The 16,544-nt window shown below is 35.9% G+C and overlaps 1 protein-coding gene and 1 pseudogene across 1 annotated transcript; both read right to left on the reverse strand.

The window, feature by feature from the left end:
- Positions 1-12,651: 12,651 nt before the first annotated feature.
- LOC116115378 lies at positions 12,652-14,292 on the reverse strand (annotated as a pseudogene).
- Positions 14,293-14,390: 98 nt separating this feature from the next.
- Positions 14,391-16,297, reverse strand: LOC116115402 (UDP-glycosyltransferase 73C3-like). Its single transcript, XM_031401554.1, has one exon. It carries the CDS (start codon positions 16,107-16,109, stop codon positions 14,625-14,627), a length of 1,485 nt encoding a protein of 494 aa, XP_031257414.1. The 5' UTR covers positions 16,110-16,297; the 3' UTR covers positions 14,391-14,624.
- Between the last annotated feature and the right edge of the window lie 247 nt (positions 16,298-16,544).

A 16,544-nucleotide genomic window follows, 5' to 3' on the forward strand; every position in this document is an offset into this window, starting at 1 on the left:
CCATTCATGAAGTGGGGAATGGACATCGTGGGAAAGCTACCTACTGCACCGGGGCAACGAGTCTTCATGTTGGCTGTGACAGACTACTTCACCAAGTGGATCTAAGCTGAAGCCTTCTCTCAAGTCAAAGACCGAGAGGTGAAAGCTTTCATCTGGAAGAATGTGATCTGCAGGTTCGGAATACCAAAGGAGATTGTCACCGATAATGGGTCCCAGTTCATTAGCTCAGGCTTCAGGGATTTCTGTGACATATGGGGAATAAAGTTGAGTCTCTCAACACCCCGCAACCCCCAGTCTAATGGCCAAGCCGAGTCATCAAACAAGGCCATTATACAGACATTAAAGAAACGACTGCAGAAAGCTAAAGGCGCATGGGCAGATGAACTACCCGGAGTCTTCTGGTCATACCGAACCACGGCTCGATCATCAACTGGTGAAACCCCGTTCTCCCTGACATACGGTTCCGAAGTAGTCATTCCAGCTGAAGTGTCAGTTCCGTCCACCAGGCTTCAATGGGCGGACGAGGAAACAAACAGTCTCAACCTTTGCCAGAACTTAGACACTGTGGACGAGCTACGGGAATAGGCAAGCATCCACAATGCAGTTTACCAACAACAGGCCGCCCGACATTATAACCGCAATGTGAGGATCTGTACTTTCAAGATAGGCGACTGGGTCCTCCGCAAGGTCTTCCAAAACACCAAGGAGATCAACTCTGGCAAACTCGGTCCCACCTAGGAAGGTCCCTACAAGATAATCAAAGCAGTAGGGAAGGGCGCTTACAAACTCCAGACCCCCGAGGGCAAAGACATCAACAACAATTGGAATGCCGTTCACCTCAAACGCTACTACTTCTAGGTGAACCTTGTCCTTTTTGAGGATTTGTTTTTCGTTTCTTTTCATTTTTAAAAGGATGAGTGGGCCTATCCACCTCCTCTTAGATAGTCGGCCTCATGGCCAAATATTTAATGAAGTATTATTCAGAAGTTCTTATCTTCAAATCGACCCCGGTTGACAAATTGCTTACACCTTCAAATCGGCCCTGCCCGATGAACGTACGAACACCTTCAAATCGGCCCTGCCCGATAAACGTACGAACACCGGGTTGAGAATGTTAAACAATTAGAGATTGTATTTTCTATTTTGAAAGCTCACAAGTTGGTGGTGAAAATAGAAAAGTGTGAATTTGGAAAAAGAGAAGTGAAGTACCTTGGCCATATAATCTCTAATGAAGGAGTTGTAGTTGATCCTGAGAAAATTGAGGCTCTAATGAAATGGCCTAAACCAAGCACTCTTAAAAGTTTGTGTGGATTCCTGGGTTTATATGGCTATTACCAAAAATTTATTCAAAATTTCAAGAAGATAACTAGGCCGCTAACTGAAATGTTGAAGAAAGATTCCTTCCATTGGTCTTTTACAACAGAAGAAGCTTTTGAGAAACTAAAGAAAGAAACTATCCAAGCTCCTATTTTAGCTCTTCCTGACTTCTCAAAAAGGTTCATCATTGAATGCGATGCCTTAGGAACAGGGGTTGGGGCTATTTTGATGCAAGAACAACTAATCACCTTCTACAGCCATGCCTTGCAGGGAAAACATCTCCTCTTATCCACTTAGGAAAAGGAAATCTTGGCTTTTGTTCTTGCAGTTTAGAAATGGAGGCCTTATCTCCTTGGGCGTCAATTCTTAGTCAGAACAGACCATCAAAGCCTGAAGCATTTATGGACCCAAAGGATCACTATGATAGCACAACAGAGGTGGTTGTTCAAGCTAATGGGATTTGATTTCAGCATAGAATACAAGAGTGGTAGGGAAAATGTGGTCGCAGATGCTTTGTCTAGAAGAAGCAAGGAAGAATAAGGGGTAACAGAGCTCCTTGCTTTAACTCAACCCATTCCAAATTGGATTGAGGCAATAAAGAAAGAAACTTATGAGAACCCCACCTTAAAAAAGTTGGTGCAATTGGTGCTTAATGGGGAGGCAGTGGGACTATGGAGATATCAAGTTGACATTCTCTTCTTTAAAGAGAGAATTTATTTGATAGAAAACTCTAAGTTGCTCAAGGACATCATTGCTCAATTCCACAATAGCACTCATGAAGGGTTTATTAAAACTCTCCACTGAATTTGCTCTAACTTCTACTGGAAAGGAATGAAGAAAGGAATTCAAGAGTTTATACTAGCTTGTGATACATGCCAAAGACGCAAGGCATAGCAAACTTCACTAGCTGGATTCCTGCAACCTCTTCCAATACCAAATAAAATATAGGAAGACATTTCAAAGGACTTTATTGAAGGGCTTCCAAATTCTATAGGTAAATCTACGATTCTTGTGGTAGTAGATAGATTGTCCAAATATGCTCACTTCATCACTTTCTCTAACCCATATACCGTTGTAGGTGCTGCCCAATTATTTTTTGACAACATAGTGTGCCTACATGGGATACCCAAGTCCATTACTTGTGATAGAGACCCAATGTTCACTAGTTTATTCTGGAAGGAATTAGTCAGATTAAATGGTACTCAATTCAATTTCAGTTTAGCTTATCATCCCCAAAGTGATGGACAAACGGAAGTAGTAAACCACACATTAGAGATGTATTTACAGTGCTTTACCAGTACTCAATCGAAGGACTAGGTTAAGTGGCTTTCATGGGGAAAGTATTGCTACAACACCAACATACACTCATCTACTAGAAAGACTCCATTCGAGATAGTTTATGGTAGGCCACCACCCACTTTATTGACTTACATTCTAGGAACTCCTAGGGTCACAGCTGTTGAGCAAGAATTGAGGGAACGAGATGTTATCATCAAAGAAATCAAAGAAAGGATCCAACAAGCCCAAGACTAAATGAAGAAAGTATATGACTCCAAGCATCGTGAAAGGGAATTCATGAAAGGAGATTGGGTTTATCTTAAGCTACAACCCTACTAACAAAGTTCAGTTGCACCACGTAAGAATTCCAAGTTATCTGCTAAATTTTATGGTCCATATAAAATTTTGCAGAGGATTGGTGTTGTTGCTTACAAGTTAGATTTGCCAGAGGATTCACAAATATACCCTATATTTCATGTGTCCCTCTTGAAGAAAAGAATTGGCGAAAGCGAAGTTCCACAATCTCAATTACCTATTACTGACATAGGTAATACTACTGGCATGCTGTCGTAGGCACCCAGAATTAAAACCTTCCGAACCTAACTACTGAACTGTAAATAGGGTAAGCAAGGGTCGATCCCACGAAGAGTGTCTAGCCGAATTTTCTTTGATGTGAAAAAGGCTGGGGGGTTTGTGTAAAAACAGAAAACAATCTCAGCAAAAACAAAAACAATTTAATTCGAATTCAATCAAAATGACGAACTTGGTCTCTGTCAACATCCACCATCGGAATCTTACAACTGATCATTGATGCAAAGATAATCAATTCACACATTGAATATTCACCGTTGGAACTAATTTCCTATCTCTCCTTAATTGTAATTAATCAGGAAACAAGCGATCCTAATTAATCTTACCCCTAAACAACCCTAGACAAGCGCTCAAGATTTAATCTAGTGGCAGCCTTAAGAATTAGAGAGATCGATGAAGCTAAACAACACAAACACAAGCGGTTGTATTTAATTTAGTTGAATGTTCTTCATAAGGTTACTAATTCCTGACGCAGCAAATTACTAACCCTAATTGCTTCACAAGTTGGAGGGATCAAACAATTACGGATTTGATATCAAACTTAGCAGTAGATTTCAACAAATAATACACTAGTAGGCCTCCTAGTAATTAAATGCATCAATCATGAAAATATGCACAGAATAACATTCAATACTCAAACATGAATTTAACACTAAAAACAGAAAGATCTCACAGTTTATTTGATTCCGAGGTTTCCGTTTCCTTCGACCAAGTTACAAAAGTTCCAGCCGCTCATGGCCATCACCAAAAACTCAAGAGAAAGAAAATTCCAGAGAAGAAAAGAGAGAGAGGCGTGGTCCCCCTCAAAAACCCATAATCTCATCCCTTTGCAAAAATCCAGTTCTTTTTAGAATTCGAATCCCACTCAATCTCCTAAAAGAAATATTCTCCTATCCTAAAATAACATTTATCCTAATCTGATTAATTGGAAATAAAATAAAATAGAGTCCTAATAAAATAGGAAAGTGGTGTTTCCAGCTGTAATTTTTGTGCAGCAAGTATGTCTTCAAAACGTGCAATAATAGACTGACTTGCATGACAAGTCAGAACGCTCCAGGACGTCGGCAATGCAGGTGCGTCAACTTCAAGCTCGATTACAACCTTTATTCAGCCAGTATCTCTCAAAACTCAAAACATAAAAGTTGTAGATCTCGTTCTTATAGTTCCACAGCATTTTGAATCATCTCAATCGGAGCTCGGATGAGAGAATTATGCCCAGATTACTAAGCAATGGCGAAACTGTCCAAATTCCCCTAATTAATTCCGTTTTCCAATTAACACCTCCATTTGCTTCGTAAACCAAAATAAAGTAATAATGAGCACAATTAGGAAAAAAATACGTATAAAAGACTAAACATTAATGGGGTTAAATATGACATTTTGCATTCCCATCAACTACCTTGAAACCAGTTGCAATTCTAGGTAGCCAAACAAGAAAGAAGAAAAGGGAGGTATTAATTCAATGGGAGGGGTTGTCACCATTGAAGCTATGTGGGAAGAATTTAAGTTCATCAGAACCCAATTTCCGAATGCTGCTCTTGAGGACAAGAGCATTTTTTAAGGGAGAGGGAAATTGATACGTACCTAAATTCCTCTACTTTTAAGGGGTTTTTTTTTCAATTAAATAAGTGTAGTTTGTTAGTCAGCATTGTTTAAGTCAATAACAAATTATGCCGCTTAAAGGTATTTCGGTTGGAAGTGGAATTCTTCTTCAGCAGGTGGAATGCACCTCTAGCTTTAGCCACTAATGTCTACTGTATATCTTTTTGACTACATTTTTAAAGTTAGGTTGTTCCTTATTTCTAGTAGTTTGTTACATTTTGAATTGTATTTAAGCTTCAAAGGATGATGAATAAAGACATTGAGTATTATTCCAATAACGTAAACACGTTACAGGTCCTAAAAAGAAAGCAACCCAATTCGTTCATCAAACCATTTTGTTCTAATTATTAGTTCCTCCATCAAACAATTTTGTTCTAATTATCAGTTCAGGATTATTGGTCCTAAAAGGAAAGCAACCCAATTCGTACCACGTTGCCACTTGGATTAGATTGTTGGTCTATCTATCCAATGGTGCAAATGGGGAGTCCTCTGACAAAGCCGTTTCGTCGGAAAATGATGAAAAAAATTTTACCAATCTTTTTAGGACCTGCACCCGTGGTTGGACAGGTGCATTGTAGCAACCCCCCAGACCAACCGTTTTTTCACAAAATCTGGGTCAAACATAAAACCCCCCTTTTTTATATTCCTAAACCTGATTTTCCACCGGTTTTCCCCCAAAATCTTCATTCTTCATCTTCGATTCTTCTTTTCTTCTTTGAAAATCTGCATTTTGCTTTTCTTCATCTTCATCTTCAATCTTCATAACTTCATTTTGTCACTCTTCCACCGGTTTTCCCCCCAAATCTTCATTCTTCATCTTCAAATCTTTGATTCTTCATTTCTTCTTTAAACATCTGCACTTATTGCTTTTCTTCATCTTCATCTTCAATCTTTACAACTTCAAATCACTTTTGCTTTTCTTCAATTTTCATGTGCAATCCATTTGGAAATATAAAACAAAATAGAAGAAAATCAAATGCAAAACTGAAACTGCATTCTTGTGGGTCTCAATGATTTTGGGGACGTGGTAGGGTCTTAGCTTGGGAATCAAGTGAGTGAGTTCTAGGTTTTTTGCCATTGAAGATCAGATAAAATTTTGCAAACTTTAACCAAGTGCGGGGATTTATCTTTGGTTGAATAAAAATTAGATTTTGATGCAAAGAAGAGAAGCAAACATAATATTTTTGGTGAAACGAAGATGGGTTTTTGAGAAGGGCTTACCATTTCTTATAGTGATGTTGTTCCAAGAGACATAGAGGTTTAAGTTGACTCAGTGAGTTGACTCAGTGAGTTGACTCAGTGGTGAACCATAGTTATGCAGAAGCAGAGGTGAGAAAAGTAGTGAAAGGGTATTGGGCTGATTATGCTTAAAATTTTCTTAACATTTATCAAAATACATTTGTTTTGAAAGTTGAAAATAGTTTGAAGATCGAAATAAATTTTTTAAATAGTAAAATTTTATTTATTATCATTACCATTTTAACATATATAATATTATTATTGCACAAGTTAAAAGGAAAAAAAAAAACATTAAAACTTTTTTCTTTTTAATTTTTGGTTTTAAATATTGAGTTGAAATTTTTTGATTTAAAGTTATTTTATGTATTAAGATAAGATATAAAATTTGAAGTTAAAAGGGGTGTGTTTATTGGATTTCAAACCTGTAGACGTTCATTTGTAATTTTTGAGGGGTGTGTGAGCTAAATTTCAAACCTGTTGAATATGTTGATGTCACCGGTTGGACCGGTCAACCCAGTGTAACACCCACATCGAGGTACGTAGCTTTACTTATGCCCTAATCCCCTTAGTTGAAATTTGTTAAAGTTATCTTGAACAAGTGTGAAGAAAATTCCTTAAAATTCCATTAGGGGTAAAATGGTCTTTTTACTTATAATCGGTTGAAAAAGTGGGAAGTGAAAAGAGATAGAATTTCATGGAGAATGCAATAAAAATGAGGGTATTATGGTAATTGACTAAAGGACATAGATGAAATTTCATAGAAAGTGCAAGGGTAAAATGGGAAATTATAAGTAATATTTTGTTTTATTAAGAGTTCAAAAATAAAACCCTAGCCATTTCTTCTTCTCCATTCACGCCACCTTCCACCCAAGCTCTCTCAAATTTCTTCAATCATTTTTCAAGGAAATTCATATATCTTGGTTTATTTTTAGTGGAATTTTAATCCCAAGCATCCTTAGGTAAGATCCTTGCACTAAGATATGAGATTTAATTTTTAAAGTGTTGAATTCTTATGATTTGTGTTTATAGGGTTTAAAAGAAAGAGAGTTGGATCAAGGAAGACTACTAAAGTGTTTAGCTCACATCTAATGTAAGTAAATCCAACCTTAGTCATGATTGGAGTAATATTGTATAGAGAATTTCTTTTATGCATGTATGTGCTTATATATGAAGAATTGTTGATGGAATAGATGTTGAATGATGGTTAGAATTTATCCATGGGAAGTAGTGTTTGTGTACTTGATGTTTGATGAGAGTTTGGATGAATTATGGAAGAATTGGAGTAGAATTTATGGAGTGTGAATCCTGGACAGGTTTGGCGTTAATCTTGGTGTGATTTATTCCGAATTTTGGTGGCTTAGAAGAGAGCTAGAAATGTAGCCAAATTAGAGTTGATGTGTGCATATAAATTGTTTAATGAAATTTCAAAGAGAAGTGCATGAATAAGTATGATTATTTGTTATTTTAAGATGAGTTTGTAGATGGTAGAGAATGAAATGTTCACATTCCATATTGCATTATTACATCCAAACATGTGAATTTAAAAAGAATAATAAGCATGAGCCCATCTACATGCATACATACTCATAAGAGCATTAAAGAGCAATAATGAACATTAAAGTTAAAGAACAAATAGAAAGAAATGAGAGATATTAAAGAAGTTCAAATCTGAATTTTTTTTATTTAAAGAAGTGTAAAAAGATAAAAGAAGAAAAGGTTGTTGTGATGGAGAACCCATGAGTGACATAGCCCCGCATGCACGCCGCCTTTAGTGAGCAGCCTCAGACTAAGAAAGAAGAATTGTACAGTCCGTTAGAAGTGCATGTGGATGATGACTATACCCAGAATTAGATAATACACTCACACAGCTAGGGTTTCAAATCCATGCCTCAACCGAGTCTGATCGGTAAGAAAGAAAGAAAAGAAAAGAATAGAAAGAAAAGAAAGAATAGAAAGAAAAGAAAGAATAGAAAAGAAAAGAAAAGAAAGAATAGAATAGAAAGAAAGAATAGAAAGAAAAAAAAGAATAGAATAGAAAGAAAGGAAGAAAGGAAGCATAGAAAGAAATACAGAGAAAAGAAACAGAATAAGAAAATAGAAAAACAGAAAAGAAAATGCACATCATATGCATTTGCATCATACATATGCATGATACCATGCCTACTATCACAAATAGTGAGAAAGTAGAAATTGAGAAAAAAACAGAGAAAGAACAAAGAAAGATTAGTGAAGATTAGAGAAGTGTGATGTAAGGAAATAAATTCAGAATATAAGCAACAAAAAGAGAAGAGTAGTAAAGCAGGTTTACTTACTGAGCAATTAGTGGTCATCCCGTTGTTTTCAATGTTTTTACAGGTAGTAGGTGAGATGTGGTCGCTTGGAACGTCAAGAAGCGGAAGGGTTTGGCAACACTATCAAGTTGTTGTTTTCTGACAATATTATATTGTGTAAAGATTTGTATATAAAGAAAAATTAGTTATGGATCCATTATTTTATCCTCATCTACATGTATATTTTCTTATATATATATATAATGAATTTCACTGTTATTTTATGAGTATACTAGTTAGAGAGAGAAAGCATCACACCCAGGACCCGACCCCTTGACCGGGTCAAGGCCCGGGCTGGGTTGTAAAACCCTGTCTCACCTTAGTTTTTGTTGAGACAGCTTGTTTCGTCCCATCAATCAAATAATTTTTAAAAAGAGTAGTGTTGTTTGAACCCAATAAATCTCTTTTTAAGCCCCATATTAAATAAAAATCATTAAATTATATTATATTTCAAAAAGACACTTATCTTCTCCCTATCATGTCAGAATTTTAATTTAATTAAAACATATTATTGGTCCTACACTTTATTAGCAGTTTTATAATAACTGCCTACAGTTACATTATCCTATGGGTAGTTGTCTTTACAACTTTGAGGGAAAAACAATTGAATATATACTGAGAGAGGATATAAGTCCCCCATTGACACAAATTTTTAACCCAAAAACCATCACACCGAAATCAATGGAAGACTTTGTAAAACTTTAAGGAGACAGAAGCGTGAATCCAAAATTGATACAAAAGAAGTTATACAACAATTGCTATGGCAAGAGGTTAGTATTCTATTGATTTACTTCCACTGCATTTAATAAATTTGAATAAACATGTTTATGAACAGTTAATGATGCCTTTATACAAGTTATTAATGTGAATGTGATTTTACATGATTCATTTAACATATCAAACCTTTAACAGAGTTTTAAATAATTCATAATATAAAGCTTTAATTGATTCTAAATAATATATGTTGATGCAGAAAACAGCATCAACCATAGATAAATGATTAACAATATTAGAACCCCGTAGGATGTGTGTATAATCGTGACGGATCAGCGATGAAATAATTTGATAATGAATACGCAATGGTCAATCCAGAAAATAAAGAATGAGAAGAGACTTTTTAAAGTGGTTCGACTGCTTATAATGCAAAAACCTACATCCACTGTTATGTTATAGAGTGTATATATAATATCAGCATTCTGATTTACAAAGAGTTATCCAATTGATTTTCTCTTTTCTGAGTTCTGTCTCTTGAATCCCCTCAAAACAAATTATAGTTGGGTTTATATAGTACCCATTACAAGGTTCAGTTGGCGATAAACTAAAATTCGTTTAATCAATAAGTTGCGCGATCATCGGTCTTGATAATTTTTATCTGCTCTGGATTTCCCGCACAACAATATTGAATCCCATCATTAATAAAATTGTCTAAAACCATGAGAATAAAAAATCATGATGGACAGAGAAAATATTGTAAAATCATAATTAATTAACCAAGGTAAAGAAATTGGTTGTTTATACCATGAGGTAAAAAGAAAGATATGAGATTGAAGGCATAATTTGATTTTTTTTTTCATATTGATTCTAACAAACCAAAAACTCAAAAGATCAATGGAATTTGCTTGGTTCGGGTAGGGTGCTTTTTTCTAATTATGACAAAATTTATTTGCATAGGATGTTATTTAGAATTATAGGTTTGAAAGTTAAGATAACTAAGGAAGAAGATAAGGTTAATACTGGAATAAAGTGTAGATTAAATTTTATTTGACTAATTTAATTTAATATGGGGCTTAGAAAAAAGTTTTGATGGGACTCTGGTGTGTGCTCAAGCAAAAAAGATAAAAGATAAGATTTGGGTTTACTTCGAGGGTAACCCGTCCTCCACAAATAATCAAAAAGAACAACAACCTGAAGTAAGTGGGGAAATTAGGTGGCATAACAGGAGCTGCTTGTACACATATCAGACTCAAATAACAGAGTACTTTTTTAAAAATTCTGAGAATTTTTATTTACTAAGGGGTGCTTGTCTTTCATCTTTGAACATAATTTAATGTTTTAAAATTTTAATAGATTTAAATAATTGAACTTAATGATATTTTTTGTCTTGATTTTTAAGGCTTGATTATAAGTGTTAAATTTCTTCTTTTTTTTGAAACAAAAATGAAAAAGATTTAAAATCAAAAGATCCTATGCCTTAAAAATATATATATAGAGAGAGAGAGAGAGAGCTTTCATTTTATAACTTTTGATTTACTCATTTGGTTTAATGTATGTAAACAAACGTAACTTTAAAACTCAATTTTCAAATTTTCTAGCTTTTTAGGAATGTAATTGATTCCGAAACTTAAGTTATAAAACCAAAGAATCAGTAAATGTCCGAATGTAAAATATTCATTTTATTGTAAGTCTTCAAACGTGAAAATAAATAGATTTATTCAAGACCGTCAAGAATCAAAGCGTGAAAGTTGTTTTTCATAGGAACCTAACTCGTCAAATTTGGTTAGACTTAGCAGTAAATATAACTTGCACTATAGATCAAATTGCTCTACAAAGATTTCACATCATTTTCATAAACGTTAAACAAAATTTTTACGTGTGAATTCCCACCTCGATTATCATAAATAAGAATCTGATAGGATTTGAACAAATCATTTTTCCTTTCTCTTAACTTGATTGAGAAAAAAAAATTACAACTCTTTCCTTCAATAATTTAACCCATTACTCTTAAATTTGAGGTGTGAATTTAAAAAATAATAATAATAATAATAATAAGAACATTGAAAAATATAACTATGATATACACTACAAGAAATTTGATGTCTCCCAACATAAGAAATCCGTTAAGATGCTATTGTGTCATGTCATTGTACCAAGGGTATAGCCAAAGTATACTCCGTGGGATCACTTGACCCCATTGAAATTCTGAAATTATTAAAAATAGGTTTATATTTTATAACTAAATTATATTGACCCTACAATACTCATATTTTATTGGTCTTACGAAAATATTTCCATATTTTATTGATCCCGGGATTCAAAAATACTCATTTTTTTTTTTCACGTTTTCTCTCTTCCTCAATTCCTTTCCTCTTTTCTCATACTTTCTTTTTCCTTTGAAAAATCATTGAAGATGTTCATAGAATTGATAATATAACTTTTAAAATTAAATTTTCAAATTACTTTTTTTTTATACTTATTACTTCATAATATATTTTATTGTAAATTTATCAACCCCAATGACTAAAAATTCATGGATATTCTCTTGACTGTCCCTATGGTATAACATAATATTCATTGATGCTAAATTGTCGTTTTACTTGCATCATGGAACTACTATTCCAATGCGACCAAAAATTGTTGATACATCCACATTAATCATCGTCAATTATGATGCCATCTAATTTGACGTGCCAAAATTTCACAAGAATATCTACAATATTTTAAAGCCCGGCCTGGCCCGGTCTATAGCACCCGAGGTCTTCACCGGGGTGGATTAGAAATTTTCCTATTCACCAAAAACCCTAGAAATTGGGACGGTGGTCGGCAACAATTGAAGGCCAATATGTTGGGGCTTTTGAAAAGGAATGGTTGGTGAGTGCAATGGTGGCGACGGAGGTGATTTCCAGTGAGTGAATTAACTGGAAACGAAGAAAAAAAACTCACGACGGCAATAACTAGCTTTTACCAACAATTGGTGAGGCAAACGGAGGTGGGCTAAGATGGGTTTTGGTCAACAGGCTAAGAGGAGTATTTTCGTGGTGATGGGGAGGGTTGTCGACGTCGGCATTGGTGAGATCTAGTTTGGGTTGTCAACATCGGCGATGGTGAGATCTGGCCAAAATAAAACCGATTTTGGCTAGATCTTTGGTAGATTTTCTAGGGAATGGCTCAAGGGATGATTGGGATTGCGTTTGGTGTATTGCCACCGCCAACCAGTCAACCGTTGATTTGTATTTGGAGTGTGTTTGCTAAATTTCAAACTTTTAGGGACTTAACGAATTTCAAGGGGTGTATTTGCTGAATTTTAAACTTTTGGTCATCCAATTGGATAGGCCGGTTAAACTAGTCAACCCGGGATCCAACAACTTTGTTAGGTTTCACCCCGAGTTGGTTATTAAAATACTGAATATCTGAATTACTCTGACGCATATCGTTGTCACTTAGCATTTTAAAACAGTCGGTAGATACCTTTCACATTACTCCTAAATTTGAGGTATGAATTTTAGAAAAATAAGAAGACGCCAAAAAATAACTGATATACAAATTTTGGGAGAAGATGCATAATGGAAGGTACATCTCAATCTCCTATGTTATGTCGGATGCCACAATTTACTTGTTGCATAATATCTTGGAATAACAATTTGATGTTGAGGTATGAAGATCCCCCTTCATTTATAGCTCTTTTTGCCATCTCAGCAAACTCTTTTAATTACTCTTATTCTTCTCTCATCTCTTTCCTCTCCTACATCCATTAGTATGCTTATAGCCCTTTCAATGTCTTCCTTCTTCACCAGCACCCCAATCTTTTCTTCCTGCCCCAAATTCGCAGGAATCTCCACCCCAATATTAACACCAAGTTGTAACACTTGGACAATTAACTTTTCGTCACAAAATTGGTCTCCGAAAAGTGGCCATGTAACCATTGGTACACCGGCAGATATTCCTTCTTGTATTGAATTCCAGCCACAATGTGTTAAGAATCCTCCAATTGCAGGGTGTGACAATATCAGTACTTGGGGAGCCCAACCCTTGATCAAAAGTCCTCTCCCTTTGATCCTTTGCTCATACTTTTCTAACCAATATCAAACTCTGCTGATTTATTTTTTCCATCCTTTATGACCCAAATGAATGGTTTAATTGATGCTTCTAAGCCTAAACCAAGTTCCATCAGTTGTGAAGATGCTAAATTACAAAGGCTGCCGAGACAAACATATAGTACAGAACTCGGTTGACAAATATCAAGCCACTTTAAGCATTGAAATTCATCAATTGAGGCCTTTTTACCTCTCTTACCTTATCTTTGTTGTCATTGCTGCATAATGAAACAGGGCCAATTCACCAGACTTTTCCTCTTTTGGCTTTCTTGAGTTCTTTGACATATGTTGACTCTATCTCTTCAAAGTTATTTATAATAACCCTTATGATGCCATTTCTGCAGCTATCATTTGATCACCAAAACCTCTATTTTCTGGAGGCATCGGTCCTGGTAGTTGAGCTTTTGTAATAGCAATTTTATCAGGCAAGTCAGGCACCAAAAATTATTCTGATTCTGAAGTGACATTCTCAAGAACCTTTTATGTACGCAAGTTGTGCATGCACAAGAGATAGAAGCAAGAAAATACAGGAAAAATAATCCTAGGAGGCAGTGTGGATAGTCCATGGAAAACAAATGTTGGAGATAATGCAACTTGCCCTAATTGTTAATTCTTCCAACAAATTTTCAACTGGGAATTGCAGCATGCTAATTGCATTGAAGAAGTTGTAGGCCAAGTCCATTGAAGGAAGCATGTCAAAATTCTCACAACCTTCTGCTAGTCCTGCTTCTTGACAAGGAAACTTGATCTCAGCTAACTGAATCTGCAGCCTGAATCGCGCAGCGTGAGCAAGAACTGTTTGCAACCGAGCTGCATTAAGCGGTGTGGTGACTATAGCGATGATAGCACCATTAAAGGAAACAAGATAAAGTGAAGATTTCTTACGTGGGAACTCATGGTTCAATTTGAGGAGACTCAACTATTGCCTATGGTGGAGAAATGAGAACATCTGAAATAGCACTTTTTATGTCCATTTATCAGTTTGCAGAACATTGGTTTATCCGTCTCCGTCCAATGATGTGGCTTTGTTATTAGATTTGTCTGTTTCTTCATAACTCGGTTTCTTAAATAAGGATTAGGCAAATAGGCATGCGGCAGACCCTTGTTTCTTTCGCAAGCAACATTTGCTAAAGTTCGAGATGCGGGAAATCATTAATCTACAACTCTTGGTAAATGCATTAACTATAACCAATAAAATAAATAAAACGAAAATGCTTGCCTTTACACATAGAATACTATAATTAATCCTCCTTCGCCGTTGTCATATTCTAGGTGGGTTTCTCTCATTCATTCCATATATAGTCCTCGGTTGGTGGTTGGAGATCACAGATTAATGACTGCCAGATGGCACAGCATATATATAGTTGTTGAAGATTTCTTTGAACAAACAATGAACATTTCGATAAAATGCTAAAAAAAAAATTATTAAGCAAAGTAAATCAATCAATCATTGGAATTACATCGATGGGCTGGGGTTAATTTGTTGTAACACAAATTGGATTAACATTTCCATGTTGAGGTAAGAAGATCCACCTTTTTCAATAGCATTTCTTGCCACCTCCCCAAGCTCTCTTGCTTTATTTCTTCTCTTTTCTCCTTCTTCACCTTTATCCATTACCCTTTCTATAGCTTCTTTTACTTTGTCCCTTTTCATCACTAACCCACTCTTGTCTTCAAGTCCCCATGTCACAGCAACCTCAACTCCCGCACACACCCCAATCCCCAGTACCTGCACAACCAACTTCTCATTATAAAACTGTTCGGCAAACAATGGGCAAGTCACTAATGGCACCCCCGCAGACACGCCTTCTAGTGTCGAATTCCAACCGCAGTGTGTTAAGAATCCTCCAATTGCTGGATGAGATAAGATCAATACTTGAGGGGCCCAACCTCGAACCAAAAGTCCTCTCTCTTTTGTCCTCTCTTCAAATCCTTCCTGTAGGATCCATCTTTCTAACTCTTCTGATTTTTCTCCCCCTCTTATCACCCAAATGAATCCATGATTTGATGCTTCTATGCCTAACCCAAGTTCAATAAGTTGCCAACCAGTGAGGCCACATATGCTGCCAAGGCATGCGTAAATAACTGAGCCACGTTCACACGAGTCAAGCCACTGCAAACATTTTTTCTCATTCATGGAGGCCTTTTCACCTCTCTCAGCCTGATCTAACTTCAACTTGTTGCAGGCTGAAACAGGGCCAATACACCAGACTTTATCACCTTTAACCTTTTTATATTCTTTGACATATTCCGTTTCCAGCTCTTCAAAAGTATTAATCACAATCCCGTCGGCCGTATTGTCAGCTGCTCGGAGTTTGTCACGAACTTCTGTCAAGTCCTCCGAACCCGGATTCAGATTTTCAGGTAACTGCGCTTTGGTTAATTCAATACGATGAGGCAACCCAGGTATCACAAAGGACTCACACTTGGAGACAGTTTCATGTACTTTAGAAACCTCCAATTTGTGTGTGCAGGAAAAAGAAAAGCAACCCATTCCATCGAAAAAAATCCTTGGAATCTTAAACTTGCAAGCAGTATTAACGGTCCATGGAAGATTCTTACCGGATATTATGCAGCTCGGACGGGGCTGTAATTTGTCAAACAACTCCTCAAAAGGTTTTTGCAACAAGTTAGCGGCGTGATAAAAGTTCTTGATCAAGTTACGTGAAGGAAGTTTGTCCATATTTTCACATCCAGGAGGCAAACCAGCCTCAAGTGATGGAAAATCAAGCTGCAGAAGGTGGATGGAGAGGCCAGATTCAACAGCACGTTGGATGATGGAGTTGAAACGAACGGTGTTCAAGGGAGTGCTGACAATTGTAACGATGATGCCATGTTGAGCCAGAAGTTTAGCCATGTCAATCACGGGAATAAGGTGGCCGGGAGACATTAGAGGTATGAGAATAAAATGAAGTTGATGATGGAATGATTGTGAAGCCATGTCAAATGGGTTGAAGTTGAAGGAGAAATTGTGATAAATTATAAGTTATTTGAGGTTTGGATAGTTGTAGTCAAGTTGCTGATCTTCCAAGGATTACCATTCAATTTGATTTTTTTATAAAAATAAAAATAGGGAATTTATGGGCTGGCGACTGCACGCTGGTTGTACCATGCATATACTTAAATTATTTTGCATAATAGTTTGTATGCAGAAAAGAGTTTGGTGCAACTGCCTACTGCTCTTCATTTATAATATTTACTAACTTTTTTAACCATATAATTTTCTTAAAAATTGCCCTTATGATAAACGGATTTTATTTCTGATTCTATAATTCAACAATATCTCTTTATATTAATACTTTTATGATTCAAAAATATATTTTATTTTTTAAAGAAAAATAACTTTTGAAATTGTATTTAAAATACTTCACGTAAG

The sequence above is a fragment of the Pistacia vera genome, unplaced genomic scaffold (assembly GCF_008641045.1).
Source record: "Pistacia vera cultivar Batoury unplaced genomic scaffold, PisVer_v2 Contig738, whole genome shotgun sequence".
NCBI classification, from domain to species: Eukaryota; Viridiplantae; Streptophyta; class Magnoliopsida; order Sapindales; family Anacardiaceae; genus Pistacia; species Pistacia vera.

What these genes read in the sequence shown, in the direction of transcription:
- LOC116115402 (XM_031401554.1), bottom strand. Translation starts at nt 16,109, where the DNA reads ATGGCTTCACAATCATTCCATCATCAACTTCATTTTATTCTCATACCT.